Source organism: Labeo rohita, unplaced genomic scaffold (genome assembly GCF_022985175.1).
Source record: "Labeo rohita strain BAU-BD-2019 unplaced genomic scaffold, IGBB_LRoh.1.0 scaffold_708, whole genome shotgun sequence".
NCBI lineage: Eukaryota > Metazoa > Chordata > Actinopteri > Cypriniformes > Cyprinidae > Labeo > Labeo rohita.
Genome location: NW_026129643.1, coordinates 76 through 26,845, shown reverse-complemented (window position 1 = coordinate 26,845; position 26,770 = coordinate 76). Strand labels below are relative to the sequence as shown.

At 34.2% G+C, this 26,770-nt stretch overlaps 1 protein-coding gene across 7 annotated transcripts in view; it reads right to left on the bottom strand.

Moving 5' to 3' along the window:
* Positions 1-26,523, bottom strand: part of LOC127161657 (NACHT, LRR and PYD domains-containing protein 12-like) — a 30,081-nt gene extending 3,558 nt beyond the window's left edge. The window contains exons 1-16 of one of the 7 annotated variants that reach the window (XM_051104376.1): positions 26,400-26,523; positions 25,758-25,897; positions 25,342-25,446; positions 24,283-24,381; positions 23,314-23,403; positions 15,555-15,659; positions 12,449-12,553; positions 8,437-8,538; positions 8,118-8,196; positions 6,411-6,606; positions 4,446-6,279; positions 3,665-3,835; positions 1,209-1,379; positions 873-1,046; positions 539-709; positions 71-244 (exon numbers count right to left, since the gene is read on the bottom strand). In XM_051104376.1, coding sequence (XP_050960333.1) covers positions 71-244; positions 539-709; positions 873-1,046; positions 1,209-1,379; positions 3,665-3,835; positions 4,446-6,279; positions 6,411-6,606; positions 8,118-8,196; positions 8,437-8,538; positions 12,449-12,553; positions 15,555-15,659; positions 23,314-23,403; positions 24,283-24,381; positions 25,342-25,446; positions 25,758-25,816 — 3,635 coding nt within the window. In that variant the 5' untranslated portion in view covers positions 25,817-25,897; positions 26,400-26,523. Of the gene's footprint in view, positions 1-70; positions 245-538; positions 710-872; positions 1,047-1,208; positions 1,380-3,664; positions 3,836-4,445; positions 6,280-6,410; positions 6,607-8,117; positions 8,197-8,436; positions 8,539-12,448; positions 12,554-15,554; positions 15,660-23,313; positions 23,404-24,282; positions 24,382-25,341; positions 25,447-25,757; positions 25,898-26,399 lie in introns of those variants that run through there. The other 6 variants (XM_051104377.1, XM_051104378.1, XM_051104381.1 and 3 more) reach the window with 6 other exon arrangements.
* Between the last annotated feature and the right edge of the window lie 247 nt (positions 26,524-26,770).

Genomic DNA, 26,770 nt, shown 5'->3' with positions numbered 1-26,770 from the left:
CTTTTAATTAAAATTTTAATTTGAATCACTTAAATACCAAAATTTCGTCATGTATGTGAATTTTATTCACCTCAGTCTCTCCAGTTTACAGTGTGAATCCTTCAGCATGTCACATAAATAATTCACTCCTGTGTGTTTTAGTTTATTTCCACTAAGGTTCAGTTCTCTCAGGTGTGATGGGTTTGATTTCAGAGCTGAAGTCAGGATGAGACACTGTTTCTCTGTAATACTGCAATCACACAGACTGAAGACAGAAAGAGAGAGAAAATAGTAGTATGTGACCCACAGAGGTTATAAATTTAGGGTCTTGTCTGACAGTAGCTTGTCATTTGGAAAAAAAAAATATACACATTCTCAAAAGAAATAAGCTTGTATACTGTAATGTATGTATACTGAAGTTCACTAAATGTGTGGGTTAAACACAGTTTAGAATTAAGCAACATGAATAAATGTGATCTATTTGAATAATCCACATTCATTACATACATACTGCTGCTACAAAACAAAATAGCATTTTAGACCATGCCAAAATACTCACTCAAATTTATTCAGTGTACAGTGTTTATCCTGCAGAAGAGCAGTGATCAGATTCACTTGTGTGTCTCCTAGTTCACATCTACTCAGATTAAGCTCTCTCAAGAGTAACGGGTTTTTACCCACAATTCCAGCCACATACTGACAAGCTTCATCTGCAGCTGGACCCAAAAATCTGCAGAAGTGAAGGTGAAGCAAGATACTATTCAGTTTTCAAATAAACTTTGGTTTACTGTCAAAAAACGATTTGGTCAGGGCTTCATCTTGAAATCACTTTGTTCAACATAATCTATCCTATGTAAACACAAAACTGAGATAATTGTTGCATCATGTGTCACCTCAGTGTCTTCAGTTGACAGTTTGGATCCTGTAGTAAATCACTGAGCTCTCTCACTCCTGATTGTCCAGGATCATTTCCTGTGAGATCCAGCTCTATCAGGTATGAAGGATTTGATCTCAGAGCTGAAGCCAGAGCTTTATAACCTTCTTCAGTGATACTGCAGTTTGACAATCTACAAAATAATTGAAGATTAAACTGATAATTACTAATAGAGGAAAATAGTGTATACATTTTGTTCCAAAATGTAATTTAATAATTATCTGCAAAGTCAAAACCTATAACTGAATATGAAATAAAAAGCCCAAAGACCTCTAATATGTTAAGATCAACCCACCCAAGTTTCTCCAGTTTACAGTTCTCTTTCAGTCCATCAGAGAGCAGCCTCACTCCTGAATCTTGTAGATTATTATTGCTCAGGTCAAGCTCCTTCAGACTGCTGGAGTCTGAACTGAGAACTGAAGCAAGAGCTGAACAGCTTTCCTCTGTTAGATAACACTTGCTTAGCCTGAAAATAGAACTCCGTTGAATCATCTTATTCTTCTCTGTTTAAGTAAGGGATAATCAATGGTTTGCTGTGCATTAAAGGATTTTAAATGCACAATGTGGAGGCTAAGAATGCCTGACATGAAGCAGAGGTGCATTTAAAATCCTTTAATGCACAGCAAGCTGTTGATTATCCCACTTATTCCATGGTCATTTGCCAAGTTATAGACAAGTTAAAAGTAGTACTGCTCTTTGGAGCACAATATTTGACCGAATAGGTAAGTTATTTTCGTCAGTTATGACGCGCAGCTCTAACATTCTGCCCACTTCAAATAAGACAAAGAGATGAAATAGTGCAGTAAGATCACTTTTATTTGAATTAATTATAGCATTTGCTTCAGTAAATTATTGATAGATCAAAAGAAAGAGAAGGCAAGAGAGAAAGAGAGATGACAGGTGTGTGTGTGTACCTGCCTGCATGCTGTGCATCTACGCGTCTCTCTCTACAAACATCAAATTCATTCAAACACAGCGGTTTTACCACCTCGTTAAACGCTTTTATCCAGACATTCCATGGAATAATTCAATTTATTCATTTGCATTTATTTATAATTTATAAGTTGTTTTCACAGTTTTTCACAAGCATTGAGAGACTTGTCAAAATCTCAACTTTAACAACAGTTCAATATTTAGGTATAAGTTTTAAGAGATACCATTTCCATCCAGTTATATTTTCTCAGCTATTAATATTATTATAATAAAGAACTGTGCTGAAGTTACCCAAGAGTCTTCTGGTCTTCACTTCTGAGTTTCCAAAAGTTTCTAGTTTTAGTTTGTAAAATACACACCAATCTCTATGGAAGGTGCAATAAGAATCCTTTCAAATATAATTTATTCATATCAGATATAAATTGTGTAGGTAACTTTTAAAAGTTTATATTCTTCTGTTCATTAGCCACTTTCATACCTTTTGGGAGAAGTGCATGAATTTATGCATTGTAAATCTAACAAGTCTGATTCTCTGAATTGCAGTGCAACCTAACATTGCGGCACCTATCACCTGTTGTAGACCAAATACCATGACTATTAAAGATGTTAAAATGACCAAATACATTTACTTACAAATATTTGTGAATGAGAATATCAGATTTTTCATAATACTGTTAAACCATCTGTGAACATTTTTAATAAAAAAGGAAAAGGAAATAAAAGTCATCACTTAAACAGAGCTATTGTGGCTCCGGAGTGTTACGTGATAAGCATGACACACAGCTATGGAAACAATAAGGTGATACATTCTAAAAAAAAAAAACATTTCCCTTAAACTCAAGCTGGGAGCTACAATATTTTAAACTGTCATGAAAGGGTTAAGCAGATTTCTGACATTATATCATTTTTTAAACATTAATTTTAATTAATTTACCCTTTCACTGGTGAGTTTAAAATATTCTATCTGACCCCCCCAGAGTGAGTTTTTTTTAGGCGATCGTTATTTTAGAACGTTCACTTTATTGTTTCCATGGCGACGCGTCATGATTGTCACATGACACAACGCAACCACTATAGCGCTGCATGACAGACAAATCGCTTTTATTTCGTTTTTCCCTTTTTTTATTTAAAATATTCCCACACTTGCTTACCATGTCTTCAACTATCTGATATTCCGATTCACGAATACGTCTAAGTGAGTGTATTTTGCCATTTTAAAACCTTTATAAATGATGTGGATCGTGATCTATAACGTGATATGGGCGCCGCCATGTTTGTTCGCGCTGCCGTTCAGAGTCCTGTCAGCCGGATTTACAGCACGTAAATTCACCAGTTTCTCCCGAAATACATTTAAGTAGGTGGCTGGTGAACTGGGAAAGGAATGGAGGGAATTATATCGTTACTTACACTGTGTGTATCTGATATGAATCAAACACGTCGGCAAACTATACTTGAAGGGATTGTTATTGCTGCTTCCATAGACATCCGTGTGTATTTTACAAACTGTAAACGTATTGTTTTACTAGCACTTATGTGTATTTAAATGTCTGAAACCTAAAATAAACGTTATGTGGTTGAAAACACTGCATAATTGTGATTTTATGACAAGCGCAGCGCGCTTCTCTCTCTGGCTCAGCGCCAGCCAACGCGCGAAAACGCAGTTTGAATTTGGCAGTTGCGAACGTTCTAAATCCCATATGTGGGACCGTACTCCCAGGGGCACAGCAATAAGAATCCCATATGTGGGACCGTACCGCTCAAAGGGTTAAATAAATATTCATTTAATTTAATCAATTTTTCTCTTTTGTCACAACTTACCCCAGTATCTCCAATTTACATTTATTATTCATTAGTCCAGTGCAGAGCTGCTTCACTCCTGAATCCTGTAGATTATTATTGTTCATGTTCAGCTCTTTCAGACTGGTATCTGATCCAAGAACTATAGCCAGAGATGAACAGCTTTTGTCTGTTAAGGTACAGTCATTTAACCTAGAAAGAAAATCATTTACATCACAGAATTAGATTACATAATAAATTTGCTATTCTGATTAGGTGAAAATTTGTTGCATCTTTGCATTGTTGCATTGTTATCTTTTAAATTAACAATTGAATTTTAGCTGGTCTAGTGTCTTGAGGTTAAAAATCTGGAGGCTAATGATTTCAGCATTGAGGTTGTGTAAGGGTATATGACCTATATAAAAGGCGTTAAAAGAGATCTACAAACTGGGATTAAAATGTAAATTTACCAATATGTTTATTAACATGAGATGCTACCTCTTTCTCTGCTAACTAATGTGCAAACTTTGCTAAAGAACAGTTTTATTTTTTAACAATTTTACAATTTAACAATTTAAGAACATTCATATAAATCCCACAAAATATTACAGTACACTCACAATCTATTGTGAAATCTAATTCTATCAAATTAGATTTCATGTGGATTTATCTATCTATAAGAAGACCTTACATTTGTCATGTCTCACATGCTTACATATGAAGTATGGTGATGAATAACTATGAAGGAATACATCAATACATTTCCAATCATCAATGTATTTTTCAGATCAGTGCAAAAACATGACTGTATGAAATAACTTACAGAGCTCTTTTGGAGGTTTTGATCACTGCCAGTAATCTAATAAGACATTCGTCTGATTTCTTGAATTTCTGAAGCTCAAACTCTTCTAGCTCCTTCTCTGATGTCAACAGCACAAAAGCCAAAGCAGACCACTGGGCAGGTGAAAGATCAGCAGATGAAAGACTTCCTTTGCTAAGGCGAGTCTGAATCTCTTTCACCAGAGTTTGATCATTCAGTTCATTCAGACAGTAAAACAGATTGATGGATCTCTCTGGAGATAGATTACCACCTAATTTCTGCTTGATGTAATGAGCTATTTCCTTTTTGCTCTGGTCATTGTCGTCTTGCTGTGTCAACAGACCTCGTAAGAGTGGACGATTGGATTTGAGTGATAAACCAAGGAGGAAGCGAAGGAAAAGGTCCAGGTGTCCATTGTCACTATCGAGTGACTTGTCCACTGCAGTCTTGAGCAAATCAATCATGGCTTCATTTTTGTTTTGTTGTTCCGTAGACTCTTGAACAAACACATTTTTCTTGTTGATGTCTAGAAACAGATGTGCATAAAGGGCTGCAATAAACTCTTGAATGCTCATGTGAACAAAACAGTACATGGTACCAACAGTGATCCCCGTTTCCTCCTTAAAGATCTGGGTACACATGCCTGAATACACTGATGCTTTAGAGACATCAATACCACAGTCTTCCAGGTCTGTGTCATAGAAGATCAGGTTATTTCTCTCCAGCTGTTGAAATGCCAGTTTCCCCAGTGAATGGATAGCGTCTTTATCCCAGGAAACATCTGGTGTGTATTCTCCATCATACTTTCGTCTGCTCTGCTGGATCTGAAAGCGAAGAAAATGTGTGTACATTTGTGTCAGAGTCTTGAGAGTGTCTTCAGTATTTGATTCCTGCAGTGTTTTGGAGGCGTCATCAGCTTGATCATTTTTCAGATCATTTATTTTCTCCTCTAAAATGTTCTGGAGAACAGTGGCTGAAATCCAGCAGAAGACTGGGATGTGGCACATGATAAAGAGACTCTTTGATTGTTTAACATGAGCAAAGATTTTTTTTGCTCGATTTTCATCTGTGAATCTTTTTCTGAAGTACTCTTCCTTCTGTGCATCATTGAATCCACGTATCTCTGTCAGCCGGTCGATACAGTCAGGAGGAATCTTACTGGCAGCTGCTGGTCTGGTGGTGATCCAGATGAGAGCAGAAGGAAGCAGATTTCCCTTGATGAGGTTTGTGAGGAGAACATCCAGAAAGGCTGGTGATGATACATCATGCCACGTCTCATTATCCTTAAAGTTTAGAGGAAGACGACATTCATCCAAACCATCAAGGATAAAAAGGACTTTGAATTTATCTATTCTTTTAAGGCTCAGTCCTTTTGTCTCAGGGAAGAACTGACTTACAAGGCTCATCAAACTTTGTTTTTCCTTCTCTTTTAAGTTAATCTCTCTGAATGGAAGAGGAAATATGAAGCTGATGTCTTGATTTTCTTTTCCTTCTGCCCAATCCAGAATAAACTTTTGCACAGATACTGATTTTCCGATGCCAGCCACTCCTTTTGTCAGTACAGTTCTGATCTCCTTGTCTTGTTCAGGTGGTTCAAACAAATTTTTGCATTCAACCTGTATCTCTTGCGATTCATGACGTTTGGAAGCAACTTCAATCTGTCTTACCTCGTGTCCAGTATTCACTTGTTCACTATCACCTTGAGTGATGTAGAGATCTGTGTAGATGTTATTCAGAAGTCTAGAGTCACCTTGCTTTGCAATTCCTTCAAACACAGACTGACACTTCTTCTTTAGGTTTGATTTAAGTCTTTGTTGATGAATAAAGACCAGCTTATCTAAATACAAACACACACACACAAAAAAAACAAAAACAAAAACAAAAACAAAAAAAAAAAAACGTTTGATGCTACTTCTCTCCTCATTTTATAAGTGACAATCATCTGATGGATGGTCATGAGTCTCTTACCTTCTAGAGTATCAGCAGCTTCATACTGCTTCATCTCTCTCAGGAAGTAGAGTGTGAGATCAAGTGCTGCTTCATTAATACTGCATCTATTTTCATTAAAGTCCCTCACAAAGCATTGCGTGTCCTCTTTTTGTAATATTTTCCTAAACCTTGCCAGTTCATTTTTCATAAAAACAATCATCTTATTCTCAAGGTCCTAAAACCAAACCATAAAAACAAAAATCCATTAATGAAATGACAATGTTGAAACAAGTAGCAGTAAAAACCATTAATGAAATGATAATGTCAAACATTTAAACTACAAAAATTATATTAAATAGCCTTTTGATGAAACATTTGTTATACATTACATGTATAATATGTATCAGGGCTGTACGTTAACTTTTTTGCACATAGCACTGAATGCTACAGAAGTTGAACGTTGTATAGCACAGGCCAAACAGTTGTAGCACAAGTTAGGGGTGGGCGATATGGCAAAAATATAAAATATTAAAGTTCATCAGTCATGAGCACTGACTGATTTTTCCCTGTTTTGTTGTTTTTTAAACATTAAATAAATAGTTCACCCAAAACTGAAAATTCTGTAATCTGTCTGTCAATTCTGTCTTAGTGTTCTATTTTTACACCATCATTTATTCACTCTAAATTTGTTTTAAACCTGAATTAGTTTCTTTATTCTGTTAAACATAAACGTTATGTTGAAGAATGTGGGTAACCAAACAGTTGCTGCTGACTTTAGTATTTTCCCCTCTACTATCAAATGACCACTACTGTTACAGCTACTGTTTAGTTACCCACATTATTTGAATATCTTCTTTTGTATTCAGCACAAGGAAGAAATTAATACAGGTTTGAGACAACGTGTGTGTAAGTAAATAATGACAGAAATTTCATTTTTGGGTGAACTATTCCCTTAATGACAAGCTACAGCATGTTTAGTTCTATTGCTTTAAGAGCTGCACGCATCTGTTTCTCTCTCAACTGTTTACTTTCATTTTAAGACATAACCAACTGTGTTTATATGTAAACCTTATACGTTTTTGACAGTAGCCTATTAGACATGCTGTACAGTATATTGAGGTGGGTGCACCAGAACTGCAACTGATAAAATGTGTGCTTTAGCACAATACTACTATATTTCTGCATGGCCAGAAGATTGTGGAAACATTTTGATCGTCATATCTCACACACATAACTACTATGTATAATCACACACACACAGACAAGCACAACGAAATCACTTCACACTACTAAGCGGCTGTGTTGTGAACACTCAAAACCATATCGCACGCATGCTACAGTGGTAAATTTATTAATTGCACAGACCTTATTTTTAATAGCTCGTGCACACTGTACAGCACTGTGTATAGAATCATACCTGTATACTATATCATTTTTATATTTGAGTCATATATGGTATAGCACTCTTTAAAATGATAAAACACAGATATGACAGCAATAGAGGTTATTTTATAAGCTGTTCCTCCATTGATGCTCTGAAATATGGATACTGCATTGTGGGTTTGTGGACATGTGTACAACCTCACTGCTGTTAAAAAAAAATTCTAAGGGAACCACTCCAGACAATAATTACCAGTCATTTTTAAAATAACTAAAAAAACAGTTTTACATTTGTTTAATAACATGATTGTTTTATTATTATATTAATATAAATTATAGTACTTTTTAATTGTATTTTTTCTCTACCTGAAAGATCCACTGAAGATATTCTCTGAAATTCTTGTTGAAGCGGTGAGTCTGGAAATCTGATTTCTCATATTTAACCCTGTTAAAAATAAATAAATAAATAAATATGGCCATTGTTCCCAGTAAATCAAAACAAAATATTCTGTATCCAAGTCACATATTAAAGAATGAAGTGGAATAAGTGGAAATTCACAGGCACTACACATGCATAATAGATACATTCACTAATGAGTGAAAAATCTTACTGTATAATAAGTTAATTCATTGCTTTATTTATGCCCTATCACTAGGCAGAAATTAGTAGAACACATAAAAATACCTTTTTTTAGACAACGTTTTCTCACTTAGGTTTGGTCCTTCACCTTTTGAACAGTCACTCTTCACAGACACAGAACTGGATACAGGTGAGATTGATCTTTTACTATTGACACAATGACAAAGAACAGAGCCATTTTGGTTTATACACATAAAGACATACTCATGCCAAGCATAAAACAAATCCCTTATATCTTTATCTTATTAAAGAAACCATTCAAATTTCTTCATATTATCTGTTTGAACTGTTGCACCAGGGAAAAAGCACATTACCTTGTGTACACTGTAAAAACACACTTAAATGTAATATAAAATTAGCAGCTGCGTTTACCAGAAATATTTTGATTTAAGTGAAAAAATACCAAAATCTGCTTTTTACCATAAAATGTGCTGATCACCATAATGCAGATGGTAAAACAGAAAGTAATAGTTATAATAGGCGGGTCAATATCACTGTAGGGTGCCTTTTGGTGCCCTGTACATATATAACTAATTTACCATGATAACCTAACATAACATGACTATGAAAGGGTGTGTTATATTAGGCTAGGTTTGTATATTCATAACAAAAGCATTACTTGGCTCTTTAGATACATTTTCTAGATTTTCTTGGCTCTTTAGATACATTTTCTAGATTTTTTTTTCAGTTTAAGAGGATGCGTGTAATTTTGCTATGTCCCATGCACTGTTCATTAAATTTGAATGAGAGTAGAATACAGTCAATTTATTTGTGCTACTGTTTGTAATTTGTTTCTTTTTTCTTATTAAACATACAGCTGGTCACACTGTTTGTTTGTTTTTAGTGCAGGCCGCAAGAAGAGCTCATTGTCAAAATCATTTTTTGTCACATTCAATTCAGACGATTTACAGCTCATCGATAGAAACGTCAATATTCTTTCCTTCTCATTCAGTAAATCAAAACAAAAGATTCTGTACCCAAGTCACATATTAAAGAATGCTTAAGTGGAAATTCACAGGCACTAAACATGCATAGATCCCATTGTATTCTTGGAAAGAAGCTCTGGATCATGTTCAATAATGAGTGAAGAATCTTACTGTATAATAGTGTTGCACGATATACCAGTACTTAAAAAGTATTGCGATACCCTGCTTTAAAAAAAAAAAAAAACGGTATGATTCTGCATTTTACTGGTACCGGTACTTTAAGAATGCATTTTAATAAGAGCTGCATTTCTGCGTGTTTGTGGTGATTGGGCAGATGCGCAGTTTTGTTTACTATACACATACGCGTGACGCTTGCGGTGCTTTCAGCCTCTGCCGCCTCAATATACGAGTACATGAGCACATGAACATTACCTCTAGAACTGCTCCAAGAGTCACTTCATGAGCATTTTTTCTTTTGCGGAAAACTATTGTCATATAATAAAAGACCCTAAAGGTCTTCACAGCAATCCGTCAAAATAAAAGTTTGGTTTAACTTGACGGTCAAAAATATAGTAATATATTACCTAATGTAAAGATAGCACTACTACTAATAATTTAAATATTATTAAAACAATGTTTAAGGAATATTTACCAGAAAAAAAAAAGACGCATTTCACAGGGCCTTAAAAAGATGCAATTTTTGTTAAACTTTGTTAAACAAATAAATTGCTGTTAAATTCTGCAAGTTTCATGATTTCAATTAATTAGACATGCTTTTTGATAAATATTTTTTTATATTAAAATTATCTAGAAAAATTAAAATGGAATTCAGGAAGAAATAAGATCAGATTTCATAGGGCCCTCTTATTTCATTTGTGTCTTTAATTTACTGTAGTTGTTCTTTAGTTTGTTACTTGCATCTAGGTTCTTATTATTAATAACAAAGATAAAATAAACAATGACTAGGTCATGATATAAATTGTTGTGAAATAAAATTATTATATCATGACATAAGATTTGGCTTTATCCTTTAAGCAAAGTTAGTAATATAGCAAAGATCTCCACATACCTGTAGGCTCGATAGTTGTTCACCATAATCCTGTGTAGTAGCACTGGCATGTGATTATTATTATTTTATTATTATTATATTTTCTTTAAAGGGGAGATGAAATGCATTTAGATCATCTATATTCAAGTACTTTTTACTGCATGAAAACACTAATTTCCGGGATAAATCCGACAATAGAAATTTCAGTAAAACTTAAGGTGTACGACCCGTGAACGAAAATTTCCCAGGCAATGTGTGCCAAATCCCAAACACATCCATACACTCAAAATGCACTGAGATTTTTGGATACAGGATATTTCCGATTCTACACATGACGTGTTCAGAGGTTTCCAGTATAATGGCCATGTTTGTATAACCACAGTTTTACAACAAAACACTTGTTTTTAACTATAATAACCATGTTTTTAAGTACCATGGTTAACTGTCATAAGGAGCGAGCACTGTCTTGTTTTTTGGGGTGTTTATTGATTAAAAATGAATCGACCAGTCAATTTTAAATCTGTAGGCAAGTTTAAATGAATACGAATTGAATGAATCTAAATGAGTCTTTAGATTAACAGAATCACAAAATTTGAGTGAGATTAATAAAAATCCACACATTCGCGCCGCGGGTAGTGTTGTATCTCTGGGTTTGTTACAGTTTGGTAATCAAGGTAATGAACAGTAATACCACGCACGGACATCGCATTTCGAGCTGAATCACCTGTGATTCGCAATTCTCTACGCCCGTGAATCGAATCTTTTTGGAATCAACATGTATTAATTAACGTTAGTTTAGGTAGCGTGCCTTAGTTGTTAACATATTCCCCATTGACAAATCTGCAGACACATTCTCCTGAACTGCTTTCAGAGGCTCCAAGCACTCTAGCTGACTTTGGATTCACCTGAGACAGCCTCTGAGGAGAAATGGTGCGTCTATTAACAAACATAATTTGTTAATATATCATAATTTTCAAAGTGCATCTTACATTTCACTCTTTTTGTTCATGCCTATTTTCTAGTTTAAGTGTAGAAATCTACCAAATATTTTGTTTTATTATGATGTGATTTAATGTTTATATAAATGCATATATATGTTTTAGGTCAGACAGTCAATGCTCCCATTCTTCTGGAAAACTGCTGCTCTTCAAAGAACAGTCATCAATCAGGTAATCTGCACAATGAAACATTTTTGGAATACCATTCATTTACCCAGGTCATCTTATGCTTTATATTACTTTTTAAAGTTGTTATTCATGAAAGAATCCTGAAAAAAAAAAAAAAAAAAAAATCACAGGTTCCAAAAAATATTTAGCAGCACAACTGTTGATATTATCCAACATTGATCATTCTAATAATAAAACCGCATATTAGAATGATTTCTGAAGGATCATGTGACACTTAAGACTGGAGTAACAGCTGATAAAAATTCAGCTTTTCATCACAGGAATAAATTCTATTTTAAAGTATGTTAAAATGAAAAAAAAAAAAAAACATTATTTTATATTGTAAAAACATTTTGCAATATTACTGTTTTTTTCTATATTTTTAATCAAATAAATGCAGCCTTGATAAGCAGAAGAGACTACTTTAAAGACTATTACAAGTCTTACTGATCCCAAACTTTTGAACGGTAGTGTATATGATTGGCCGTTTACAGAGATTTAACTGCTTGTACCCACGATTTTGCGGGGGATTTACTTGTCCTGCACAGGACGACACGTGAATTTACCAGTGAGTGCGTCAACATTTCCATCTGTGTCTGGGGGTTAAAAGACTCCGTTTCTGTCTGTGTCAAGGAATCAGAAACGCCAGGGCACATACACGGAAACTACCGGAAACTAACCATTTACAGGTTTGTGCGCTGACGTGAACAGTCTGGAAACGAGCGTTTTCATGCAGTGTTTACTATTGACCTATGTTTTTGTAGTATCAGTTCAGTAGCAGTATCACGATATTTTAGTCAGGTATCGTATCGAAGTCAAAATTTTGGTATCGTGACAACCCTACTGTATAACAAGTTAATTCATTGCTTTATTCATGCTCTATCACTAGGCAGAAATTATTAGAACATGTGAAATACCTTTCTGTAGACAACGGTGTTTTCTCACTTAGGTTTGGTCCTTCACCTTTTGAACAGTCACTTTTCACAGACACAGAACTGAATACAGGTGAGACTGATCTTTCACTGTTGACACAATGACAAAGAACAGAGTCATTTTGGTTTATACACATACACACATACTCATGCCAAGCATAAAATTAATCCCAAAATACCAAAATCTGCTTTTTACCATAAAATGTGCTGATTATCACCATAATGAAGATGGTAAAACAGAAGCTAAATGATGAATCAGTTAACTGTAGGGCAGGGCAGTATGAGACGTACATAAAATAAACAGTTATAATAGGCGGGTCAATATCACTGTAGGGCGCCTTTTGGTGTCTTGTACATATATAACTCATTTGCCATGATAACCTAACATAAAAATGACTATGAAAGGGTGTGTTATATTAGGCTAGGTTTGTATATTCATAACAAAAGTATTACTTGGCTCTTTAGATACATTTTCTTTTTTTTTTTTTCAGTTTAACAAGATGGAAAGAGGAAATCATAAAATGTAAAAAAGAAAAATGTTGTTCTCCTATTCATATTTTGTTAAATAAGAGATTACTCAATTTGAGTATATTGATCATTTGGTTATAGAAACAATGGTCACACTTTATTTTAAGGTCCAATTCTCGCTATTAACAAACCGTCATCTAAGGCTTTTGCCTCAAACTCCTTATTTGCTGCTTATTAATAGTTAGTAAGGTAGTCGTTAAATTTAGATTAAGATTAGGGATGTAGAATATGGTCATGCAGAATCTGTGCTTTAGAAGTATTCATAGACAGCCAATATGCTAGTAATATGCATGCTAATAAGAGTTTGTCCATGTCACTTAAATGGTTGTCCACTCTATCGTATTGGGGAAACCGCCCCTTTAAAATAAATAAATAAATAAATAAATAAATAAAAATAAAAGGCCATTCCCTTCAGTGACATCAGGACAACAGATTTTTTGTCTCTTCAGTGGGTGAAACTGAGTAAGTTGATAACTTTTCACCTGACAAATTTTCCTTATATAAATTTGCTTACTTGCTTTGCCAATTGATTTTTCAATTTCTTTACCATTTATTACTACATTTTAAGTAAACTTTCATTTGTATCTTTGTTATTTTATTTGTGCTACTGTTTGTAATTTGTTTCTTCATTTTTAGCATACAGCTGGTCACACTGTTTGTTTTTCAGTGCAGGCCACAAGAGGAGGTCACTGTCAAAATCAGTTTATATCACATTAGATTCAGACTGACGATTTCCAACTCATCGATAGAAACGTCAATATTCTTTCCTTCTCATTCAGTAAATCAAAACAAAAGATTCTGTATCCAAGTCACATAGTAAAGAATGCTTAAGTGGAAATTCACAGGCACTACACATGCACAGTACATACATTCACTAATGAGTGAGACTGTATAATAAGTTAATTAATTGCTTTATTCATGCCCTATCACTAGGCAGAAATTAGTAGAACACATAAAAATACCTTTTTGTAGAAAACAGTGTTTTCTCACTTAGGTTTGGTCCTTCACCTTTTGAACAGTCACTTTTCACAGACACAGAACTGGATACAGATGAGATGAGAGTCAATTTGGTTTATACACATGCAGACATATTCATGTCAAGCATAAAATTAATCCCTTATATCTTTATCTTATTAAAGAAACCATTAAAATCTGTTCATATTATTTGTTTGAACTGTTGCACTAGGGAAAAGGCACATTACCTTGTGTACACTGTAAAAACACACACAAATTTATTGTAAAATTAGCAGCTGCATTTTACCAAAAATGTACAATAAACAGACTGTGCCAATGTTTCCAGATAAAGTGATAAAATACCAAAATCTGCTTTTTACCATAAAATGAACTGATTATCACCATAATGAAGATGGCAAAACAGAAGCTAAATGATGAATCAGTTAACTGTAGGGCAGGGCAGTATGAATGTACATAAAATAAACAAAGTTATAATAGGAAGGTCAATATCACTGTAGGACACCTTTTGATGTCCTGTACATATATAGATATATTTTCTAGATTGTTTTTTCAGTTTAACAAGATGGAAAGATGAAATCATTAAAAGTAAACAAATGTTGTCCTCCCATTCATATTTAGTTAAATAAGAGATTACTCAATTTGAGTATATTGATCATTTGGTTATAAAAACAATGGTCATACTTTATTTTGAGGTCCAATTCTCGCTATTAAGAAACCGTCATCTAAGACTTTTGCCTCAAACTCCTAATTTGCTGCTTATTAATAGTTAGTAAGGTAGTCGTTAAGTTTAGGTTAAGATTAGGGATGTAGAATATGGTCATGCAGAATCATGCTTTAGAAGTATTCATAGACAGCCAATATGCTAGTAATATGCATGCTAATAAGAGTTTGTCCATGTCACTTAAATGGTTGTCCACTCTATCGTATTGGGGAAACCGCCCCTTTAAAAAAAAAAAAAAAAAAAAAAAAAAAAAAAAAAAAAAGGCCATTCCCTTCAGTGACATCAGGACAACAGATTTTTTGTCTCTTCAGTGGGGGAATTGAGTAAGTTGGTGACTTTTTAATTGACAAATTTTCTTCATCTAAGTTTGCTTACTTGCTTTGCCAATTAATTTTTCAATTTCTGTACCATTTATTACTACATTTTAAATAAACTTTAATTTCTATCTTTGTTATTTTATTTGTGCTACTGTTTGTAATTTGTTTCTTCGTTCTTATTAAACATACAGCAGGTCACACTGTTTGTTTGTTTTTCAGTGCAGGCCACAAGAGGAGGTCACTGTCAAAATCAGTTTATATCACATTAGATTCAGACTGACGATTTCCAACTCATCGACAGAAACGTCAATATTCTTTCCTTCTCATTCAGTAAATCAAAACAAAAGATTCTGTATCCAAGTCACATAGTAAAGAATGCTTAAGTGGAAATTCACAGGCACTAAACATGCACAGATCCCATATATATTATGGGAAAGAAACTCCAGACCACGTTCACTATTGAGTGATGAATCTTACTGTATAATAAGTTAATTCATTGCTTTATTCATGCTCTATCACTAGGCAGAAATTACTACAACACACGAAATACCTTTTTGTAGACAACGGTGTTTTCTCTCTTAGGTTTGGTCCTTCACCTTTTGAACAGTCACTTTTCACAGACACAGAACTGGATACAGGTGAGATTGATCTTTCACTGTTGACACAATGACAAAGAACAGAGTCAATTTGGTTTATACACCTACTCATGCCAAGAATAAAATTAATCCCTTATATCTTTATCTTATTAAAGAAACCATTAAAATATGTTCATATTATCTGTTTGAACTGTTGCACCAGGGAAAAAGCACATTACCTTGTGTACACTGTAAAAACACACTTAAATTTATTGTAAAATTAGCAGCTGCATTTACCAAAAATGTACCATAAACCGACTGTGCCAATGTTTCCAGAATTAGTGTCAATATTTTGATTGAGTGATAAAATACCAAAATCTGCTTTTTACCATAAAATGTACTGATTATCACCATAATGAAGATGGCAAAACAGAAGCTAAATGATGAATCAGTTAACTGTAGGGCAGGGCAGTATGAGACGTACATAAAATAAACAAAGTTATAATAGGCGGGTCAATATCACTGTAGGGCACCTTTTGATGCCCTGTACATATATAGATACATTTACTAGATTGTTTTTTCAGTTTAACAAGATGGAAAGAGGAAATCATTAAAAGTAAACAAATGTTGTTCTCCCATTCATATTTAGTTAAATAAGAGATTACTCAATTTGAGTATATTGATCATTTGGTTATAAAAACAATGGTCACACTTTATTTTAAGGTCCAATTCTTGCTATTAACAAACCATTAACCAAGACTTTTGCCTCAATAAACACCTAATTTGCTGCTTAATAATAGTTAGTAAGGTAGTTGTTATGTTTAGGTTAAGATTAGGGATGTAGAATATGGTCATGCAGAATCATGCTTTGTAAGTATTCATAAACAGCCAATATGCTAGTAATACGCATGCTAATAAGAGTTTGTCCATGTCACCCTATTGTACGTGAGATTAAAATTAATTTAATCTTAAAATTTATTTAAATATTATCCTAAAATTGTTTAATTTAATTCACCTCCAAAGGTGAAAGTTACCATTGGTTCGTGGACCTCCTGGAGGCGCAGCCTCCAGAGGGCTTAAAGGCTTCAAACGATTGAACGCCTCTCCCTCTCTTCACTCTTTCTCTTCACTTTCTCCTTCGTCTGCAACATCTTCTGATTGCTGCCCGTGTGGAGGAACCCACGGGGAGCCTGAGCCGGCACAGGGCGTGCCCGACAGGCCCCAACATTCAGAGATGTGGCTCTCGACCACAAAGAGCCAGACATTTCCACTCAACCCTGGAATTCATCTTCATGACTCGCCTCAGTCAGCCAGTGGTTCTTTTGGAACCTAAGAAGATGAGCTAGAACTCTTCAGGACTTAAGGACCTAAGTGCGCACCAGGCCTTGCGGCCTTGTCTTTTCATTCCCCAAAGATCACAGGACTTCAGCTGAGTCCCTCTCATCTCTTGATTCTTCTTCAATTTTCACATGGGAAAAAACTCCCAGTCACCATTGAGTCAGAACATCTTTGGAGTTCATCACCCTTCGGACCCAGAAGAATGTATGAGTGATTTCATGTTGGTTTGTTTAGATTAGTTATTTGTTAGTCCTTCGTTAATAAATTGTGCACAAGTTACATGAGTTTTGATTCTGATTCTGCCTTGCAAATTGATGTCCCTTTACGATTCCGATTCGAGCTACATGCTCTAATGCAATGGTACTTTAGGAAAGTTATTTTCTGTAGCCAAGAAATCATTTCTAGAGTTGATATAAAAATTTATACTGAATGTTCGCTGGGCGAACAGATTAGTTGATGGAAAATTACTTCTGCTACAGTTACTACTGGCAGCTGATATAAATAATTGTAATTAATCATAATTAATTGTAATTATTTATATACATTTCCCTTTGAGCTAAAATCGCAACAGCATGCACAAGTCTGCTATTGATTCACAAGCTATTTGCATTTTCGGGGCTCTAGTCCCTAGTATTTTTGCGTGAAATTTCAAACATTTGCATAGTTGTCAAAATGAATGTCCTGTGAGTGTTTTATAATGGATGCTCACCCACAGAGAAGGATCTTGTGACGCTCAGTGGTGTTTATGCACATATGAGCATCAGCATCAACAGATTTAGAATGTATTTGCTGTATTTTTCATATGTATGTTTTTTTTTTTTTTTTTTTTTTTTATAATTGATACAAACAATAGATATGTCAGTCAAATGTATATGAAGTTCAAATGGGCAGGTTTAGTGAGTGGTCTTTTGACATCTCCCTGTTGTCCTGTTTGGCAGGTTCACTTACTCAAGAAAAAGTACTCTGAAGTTGTAAAGAATGTCTGAATTAAATAATTCAGGAGCTTTAAATCTGTATATATGTTAAAAAGTTAGAATTGATCAGAGGCTTTTCTTTTAAGTTAAAAAGTATAGCTTTAATTTAAGGTTTGTTTGTATTTTATTTTATTTTTTTTAACATGCAGTAGAAAAATAAAATGGCAAAACAAATGTTTCGGTTAATAAAAAGGTTTAAAAATAAACACCTTTAGAGGAAATGTCAGGCATAGAGGAAATGTCAGGCATAGGGGGGGCTTGCAAAATTGACCGGAAAAGGAGGTGGGCCCCAGCGTAAAAAAGGTTGAGAACCCCTGAACTATTGAATGTAATCTACACACCATGGCAATACTGTACACTAAAGAAGAAGTGTTTTGAGGGCTTAACTAAACAGGCAAATGAGAGACAATTACCAATCATTCCTTTGTTTTTTTTTTTTTTTTGTTTTTTTTTTTGGTTGGCCAAAATTGCAGGTGCCCGTCTTAATATACAAAAAGGTTTAGAGAAAAAAAATGAAATATTAATAAATATTACTATAATATAAATATTATAAAGGGTTTTATAATTATTATTATAATTTTATAATCTGAAAAGTCATCAAAATTACTATTATTATACCCACAAACCCCCCTTCCAAACTAGAGTCCCCCCAGTGAATTGCAAATACAAAACTCTATTTGAGAGAAAATGCAGTGGTATAGACAAATATATTTATTGTGTATTACAACTGTGAGACTCAGTTGCCTTTTTATGAGGAAACTTGGCTTAATTTTCTCACAAATGCATGCAGGCAGGTTTTCTCACAAATGCAAATGAGCAACTTCCTTTTCCAAGAAAAACAGCAGATGGCACTGTCGGTCAATTTACACTCGTCTCCTGAGACCCACCTATTTACCTTTTCAGGGAATACAGCAGACCAACTTGAGTGGGGAACAGGTAAGTTTCTGTCTTACTATATCTATAATTAACCATTTAGATCTTTTCACAAAGCGACCCTATACTACAATAACGTTGTCACAATACCAAATTTTTGACTTCACTACGATACCTGACTAAAATAGCACGATACTATTACAGGAAAAGTAATTGAATAACAGATGATTCAAATGGAGATCATAGCTAGTTTATCTATTAAAACAAAGCATTTCATCCCCCTTTAAAAAAATAATAAAATAATAAAATAAAATAAAATAAAATAATAATAATCACATGCCAGTGCTACTACACAGGATTATGGTGAACAACTATCGAGCCTACAGGTATGTAGAGATCTTTGCTATATTGGTAAGTTAGCTTAAAGGATAAAGCCAAATTCTATTTCATGATATAGTAATTTTATTTCACAACAACTTATATCATGACATTATATATATTTTTTGTTATTTTATCTTTGTTATTAATAATAAGATCCTAGATTCACAAACTAAAGGACAACTACAATAAAACAAAGACACAAATGAAATAAAGATGCCCTATGAAATCTGTTTAATTCCATTTAAATTTTTCTAGACTTTATTTTAATAGTTACATAAAAATAAAAATAAATAAATATATATATATATTAGAATTTGACAGCAATTTATTAAACGTTTAACAAAAATTACATTAAGGTCCTATGAAATACATTTTATTATTTTTATCAAATTCAATTTTGTTTGTGAATCTCTGTTTTCCATTAACTTTCTGTATTCTATTTTAATCGTTTCATTACATTTTAACAGTCAAAAGCATGTCTAATGAATTTATAAAGAATAATTAGATTCGATAAAGAATATATGTGCATGGAATATACATTAAGATTTGATGTAAGTAATATATTCATATATTTCTGACTGTCAAGTTAAACCAAACTTTTATTTTGACGGGTTGCTGTGAAGACCTTTAGGGTCTCCATTATATGACGATAGCTTTCTGCAAAAGAAACGGTAAAATGCTCATGAAGTGACTCTCAGAGCAGTTCTAGAGATTATGTGTTCATGTGTTCAAATATTGAGGCGGCAGAGGCTGAAAACACTGCGATCGTCACGTGTATGTGTGCAGTAAACAAAACTGTGCGTCTCCACCATTCACTAACACAGACATGCAAAAATACGGTTCTTATTAATATGCATTCTTAAAGTATCGGTAAAATGCGGAATCGTACCGTTTTTAAAAGCAGGGTATCGCAAAACTTTTTAAGTACTGGTATATCGTGCAACACTATACTACAATATCCGTGAAATTCACAATAAGTGCTGTGAAGTTGTTAACATGATTGTTTAGTCCAAAAATCAGTAGTGGCATGGCTAAACATTTAACTAACCAGTTTTTCCCTATAAAAACTGATCCATTCTCCGAATCCTCTGTTGGATCGCGGGATATAGACAGTGTTGGGCAAGTTACTCTGAAAATGTAATTAAATTACCGATTACTCCTTTTAAAAGTAATTAAATTATTCTTCTGATTACTTTATTTCAAAAGTAATTAGTTACATTACTTTTTTTCTGTACATCCACGAAATTTATGTTTGCAACAGAGAGCAGCGTGGGACAAGACTTGATGGGCGAGTGCGGGTGCGGGCGCAGGCGGACAGAGACTCATGTGAAGACGATAGAAGTTGATGCGTTGCTCTCCACACCCGGTACGTTCTCAAGATGTTTTAATGTGCCGTGCTGTCCTTTCAGGTGTTTTGAATTGGATGTGGAGTTTTTTACGGTTGAAAAGGTTTTCTTCCCCTCTAATTGACAACGCACAATAATGTTCTTAACTTTGACAGAAATAAACTCAAAATAATGATTGTATTTCCAGCTACAGAACGCGTACTTTCCTTTCTCCATGCTGACTTTGTTTTATTGGTATCCGCCTCACAGGTGCTTACCAGTCAAAGCATGTCTCAGGAAGAGGACGTTACATGTGCTAGCCAACACCTTTTTTACAATCTAGATGATAAAACACATTCTGTTGGCACTGATGTAACACAGCAGTAACGCATGCTTGTAACTATACTCTAATTACTTATTTGGAAATCATAACGCATTAAATCACTCCGTTACTAAAAAAATTATCAAATTACAGTAGCGCGTTACAAAGTAATGCGTTACTGCTCAACACTGGATATAGAATATATACATATGTTAATACAAGTGTTCAACATTCAAAACAATGCAGGAGTATAATAAAAATATATCATGTCACAATATATTGTAATACTAAACTGCAAATGTATTATGCAGAATGACACTATTGTGTACCAAAAATGAAAGCTTAGACAATTTAATTTAGTATCAGATATGGTAATATCAATACCAATATCAGGTAATTAATTAGTAATAAAAAAAAAAAAAAAAAAAAAAAAAAAAAAAAAAAACCTTGAAAACAAATCACATTATTTAGCGCAATATCTAAAACGTTTGTGCAATCATTTGTGTCTAAAATAATTATGTGTTTTTTAGCTAAGCAAAATGATGAACATTTCTCTTCTGGTATCACTCTTGTCCTGTGAATTGGGGAGAAGGATCAAGTTCACGCTGATATAATACTAAACTCAGCATTTTGATAAACAGTGGTTTATCAGTATTTCGGAATGATTATAACAATGATAAAAAAATAATATTTGGGGTTGACCACACCACGCCAGTGTGTTTTGTCACGTTTTCTTAATGACCACAAAGAGAATTAAAATACAGATACGAGCATGGCATTGTTAGAAACTGCAATGGGTCTACTTTTATTTGCATATAGTCATAATAACACAAAAAACTATGTGCTTTTGTAAAACAAAGAAAACAAGCGAGTGTGCTCTCTCTGTCTCCAGGAACTTTCTTCACAGGCACATGAATAAAACAACCTGAATGTCAGTTAATATGTGCCTCACATACATGAAACATATATGTATAAAAAGCTTGAAATGTCTATTTTTAAATAAATAAATAAATTTTAAATTGAAATTGAAAACAAATATTATTTGATTATATAATATAAGTGAAAGTTAGGGGAAAGGAGAGGTACAGTTTCTCCTGTCTCATCCCATTATCGCTAATGTGATCCCACCTCACACTGACTGCTCTGTTCTCATGTCTGATTAAAGTTGGTTTTACTATTGTAAAAGTGTGGTAACCATGTTTTTTGCAGGTTACCATTTTTGTAATGGCAGCTTTACTACAAATACCATGGTATTTATTTATTTAGATTTTGGTACATTTACATAGCTGAATCACAATAAAGCTCTCCTGAACTTAAACTAGTGTGAATATAGTAGCCTATTTGTATAATTAGATTTGCCTACTATGTTGTCTATGTGTAGTTTTATACTTATACTTTATACTATATTTCTCTCCACTGTAGGCTATGTCTCAACATATAAAGCAGAATTACAATAAATGTTCATGATAAAGGTGTTTCGGGTCTCCGCAAACTAGGGTAAATTGACCAACAGCGCCATCTACTGTTTTTGGGAAAGAAAGTTGCTCAATTGCATTTGTGAGAAAGTCTGCCTGCACGCATTTGTGAGAAAATCAAGTCAAATTTCCTCAGACAAAGGCAACTGAGTCTCACAGTTGTAACACACAATACACATGATTGACCATACCACTGCATTTTCTCTCAAATAGAGTTTTGTATTTGCGAATCACTTTGCATTTGTTTAAAAGTTTTTCTTTGCAAAGCAGATTGTGTTTATTTGCAAAATGCTGCATTTGTTTGATGAATATTGGCACAAAATTCACTCCATAATGATAACCATGTTGGGCTGTCAAAAATTCTGAATATTTGTCGAATTTAAAGATATTCATGTTATTTTATTGCTTTGAAGAACCTTGGATTAGTAATATTATTAATATTTAGCTTGATGTGCCCTCCTGTGGCCTCAGGGGAGAAGCCAAAAGCTTTTTTTCCCCTAACTTAAATTACACCTTTCAAATTTGAATATAATTCGAATTTTAATATTTAAGTGCTACACTAAAAGATACTTTTGCCTAATGGTGATTGCGATTTCTTTTCAATTAATCATGCAGCCCTATTTATAGCACACAGACAGGCATGTTCTATGCATTTGTTTTGATATAGAGAAATAAGATACATTTCTATTTTCAACATTATTTGTTCTTCAGACATTCCTCTTTAAAAAATAGAAGTATAAGCTGTATGCAAAGTGACCCACTTTTGTTTTTTGACCACTGAAAATGTGTACAATTTAACAATTTACTCCTGCAGCCATACTGATATTCCAATATCTCTGGAACTGAACTTTGTAGGGCCTTAAAAATGAAGATGCTGAATGAATTTTTTAAGACTCAATATCTAAAAGGGCATTAAGATATCTTTAATACATCTTGAATTACAAGCATGCAAACTGTGAAAAGACTTGAAAAGTGTCCCCCCCGGTTGAGTTGACATGGAATGGCCCACATACATATAGTTACATATTCTCATCTCATTTAAATACCTTCTGGTAAATGATGGTAATTTTTCACTGAATTTTGGTCCTTCATCTTTCGACCGGTCACTTTTTACAGACACAAAGCCTGTTCTTTCACTAATGACACAAAGCAAAGAAAAAAAGAGCATTATTAAAATAGGATCAAGGCAAGCATATACTACAGGACTGTAAGACTACCTATATCGCTCTTGTTATTTGTCATTGTTTTGTTGTAATAGAGTGCATACTACACAACAATGCTGACGAGGCACACAAACTACAAGACATTTGGTCAAGAGGTCAACATTCTCACATAAATTTATCAGAGAAATTAGAGATAATGATTTCTTGATTTTTCAAGATACTGTCGGATTTTCTGTTTATGCAGATTGGCTGGATCAGTTCCACCTTGTGGCTGCATCGTGCACTCACTACAAGATCACGGGTGATAACATCAAGCATGTCTGAAGATGACAGTGCCTGTGAGCTTGCCTTCAATCTTTATGGAAGGGGTTTAGTAGGATTAGAGAGCAAATCAATTTTTAAGACATTGTGTTGTGTGATTTTATCATTTCATTCAGTCACGCTCTATCATATATCCATAGTAGGGCTGCAACGATTAATCGAACGATGTCGTGAGGCGCGTTTAGTCAATGAAGCCGGTACGTTGATTAGTAGTAAAGCTCCATCACGTGCGTTCAGCTGGAGCGGCAAGTAATACACAGAGCCGTAAAGCACTGACAAGCTACGCCAAAATCGCGCTCAAAATCGAATTCGATTTTGCGGCCGATTTGGCGTAACTTGTCAGTGCTTTACGGCTCTGTGTATTACTTGCTCTGTGTACTGAACGCACGTGATGGAGCTTTACTACTAATCAACGTACCGGCTTCATTGACTAAACGCGCCTCACGACATCGTTCGATTAATCGTTGCAGCCCTAATCCATAGTGAATAAATTATTTAACACAATGCTATTGTGAAAAACACATGTAATACCTTCTGGTAGCTGATGTTTTTTTCTCACTTAGTTTTGGGCCTTCACCTTCGTCACTCTTAACAGACATAGAACTGGACACATGTGAACCTGATTTTTCACTAATGACAAAAAAAAAAAAAAAAACCTGTGTTAACTCCTTGTAATTTAAGAGGTTTAATGTCACAAATGGTAATTATATACAGTTTTACTTAAAGTATAATCATGTATTTTTATTCTATCAGTGGAAGGAGAAACTAGCAAACATAATGTTATAATGCTGAAGTTTGTGTTGTTCATATTTTTGCCACTCTTCCACACCATTCATGACTCTTATCATATTATTTTAACATGTTATCCTTATCTTAATTATGAACACAAACAGTTTTATTATTTCCTGCACTTTGTTATTCTTCTGGTTACTTCCATACAGCGGCTAATTAACCGGAAGTCATTCCCATAGGCTTATCCCGCGTTGAAGAATAAGGTGTATATTTTTTCTTTCAGCACAGTATTATGTCTGCTATGGGAATGTATATCCATTACATATATTTACTTGATACTGTATAGAAGGTAAGTAGGAACATTTAGATTTGGGAACTGTGAAGGCAAGCTCTCTGAATGCAAGACACACAAGGAGCAGGGTGAATATTAAATTTCAGCTAATGAGGAACGTGAGTGTCTTTGTATGAACAAACTAAACTAAGTGCATGGTGTTCGCTGGGATCCACCTGTTTCACATAGTAAAGTCCACCCTTGTAAAACACCACCAGTGCAAACAGAGAGATTGCTTACTTTTGCCTATAATAAATGTTTCTAAACTGACTCAGTTATCTATGAACTTAGTCTGGTGTTGCAAGCCTTCTTTGTGCTAATACTTATTAGTATTTAAGTCAAGAGCAAAAAAGTAAAATGAATTAAAAAACAAACAAACAAACAAACAAACAAACAAAAAAAACATTGTAAAGCACTGTTGCCTAAAAAAAAATGTGAAAAACAAGACATTCTTTTAGACTGATTCTCATTTAAATAATTTTTTACACAGTGTACATATGACCAACAATTAGAAACACATGAAATACCTTCTGGTGGCCGATGATGTTTTTTCATTCAAGTTCGGACCTTCACCTTTTGAACAGTCACTATTTACAGACAAAGAGCTGGATACAGGTGAATCTGATCTTTCACTAAAAACACAAAGCACAGAAAATCTGATTCTGACCACTTTCATAGTAAGAACATAGCCTTAGGTGATGCAAATGGCTTGTACATGTTCATACAAACTATGTTTTTGCACAAGATTTTATGCTAATAACTGATTAGGCCTTAGAAATTTTCTTTAAAAATCCACTGTAAACCTCTGTAACCAGTCAATTAATTAACACTTTTAGCTAAAATAAAAGTTAGGTAAGTGTTGAATGGATGTTTTGTACAGCATTTGATAAGACTACACAAGAAAAACGCTGAAAGTAGTGTTTAAACTAATTATCAGTCTTACCCCTTTTTCTCTGAAAGACTTAACTGGGAGAGAGAGTCCTCTCCTCGCTCCTTTGACATTATTTTCAGTTATTTCGGTGAAGACAATCAGAATGACCTGAAGACGGCAGCATGTTACCGAGATGAACAAAATGGTTAGTTCTGAAAGATAAAAAAAAAAGAAAAGAAAAGAAAAAGTAAACAAGTAGTGTTGAGTAAACAAGCAATATAACATAAACCTTACTACAAAGCTCCATTCGATAGCAACGTGATTCTAAAGATACAGCGTGTACTTATATATATATAAGATCTTTTAGATGACTATAGCATAAAGACAGTGGGATTCTGACAATATGGCGCCTAAACAGAAAAGCGATCCAAACCTAAACGTGTCACAAACTTAAACTTGTGCCATTCTATTTATAACTACTAATTGTGCGGATTCTTCTGAAGTGATAAACACAACTTGAAACTTGGAAACCCAACTTGGGAAACTTGAAACCTCGTGTTTTAACAGCCGTCCTTGTCAAACGGTTTGTCTGCGTCACTTGTACCCTGGACGTCTGTTATATTTCCGGAAAACGCATAGTAGGCCCAACATATAACTTCGAATTTAAATCATGCCTACATACATTAAATATCTAAGTATATTAAGTATACTTGCAGTATTACAGACGATCTCGTACACCAAGAGAACAATCCAGAAATCTTAAGATACTTTCGGTTTCGCCTTGTATAGGATGTGTAGATCTACACACGTTTCGAGTTTTCAACACAGTAGTGTTCCGTAGCATTGCTCGGAATGAGGCTGTCACGTGATCTTTGAAAACGAAGCTTCGTTACCTCACTGACACGTTACGCCAGGCTCAAATACAAAGCGCTGTCTTACAATACATTGCGCTGTCTTTTGTCTGAATGAATATTAAAACACCTTGCTATATATATATAATTAACAAATAATTGCATTTGTATTTGTGCATTTTTTAACAATGTGCATGTTTGTGTTCTGTTGTAAAGAAGACACAGAAATGGTGC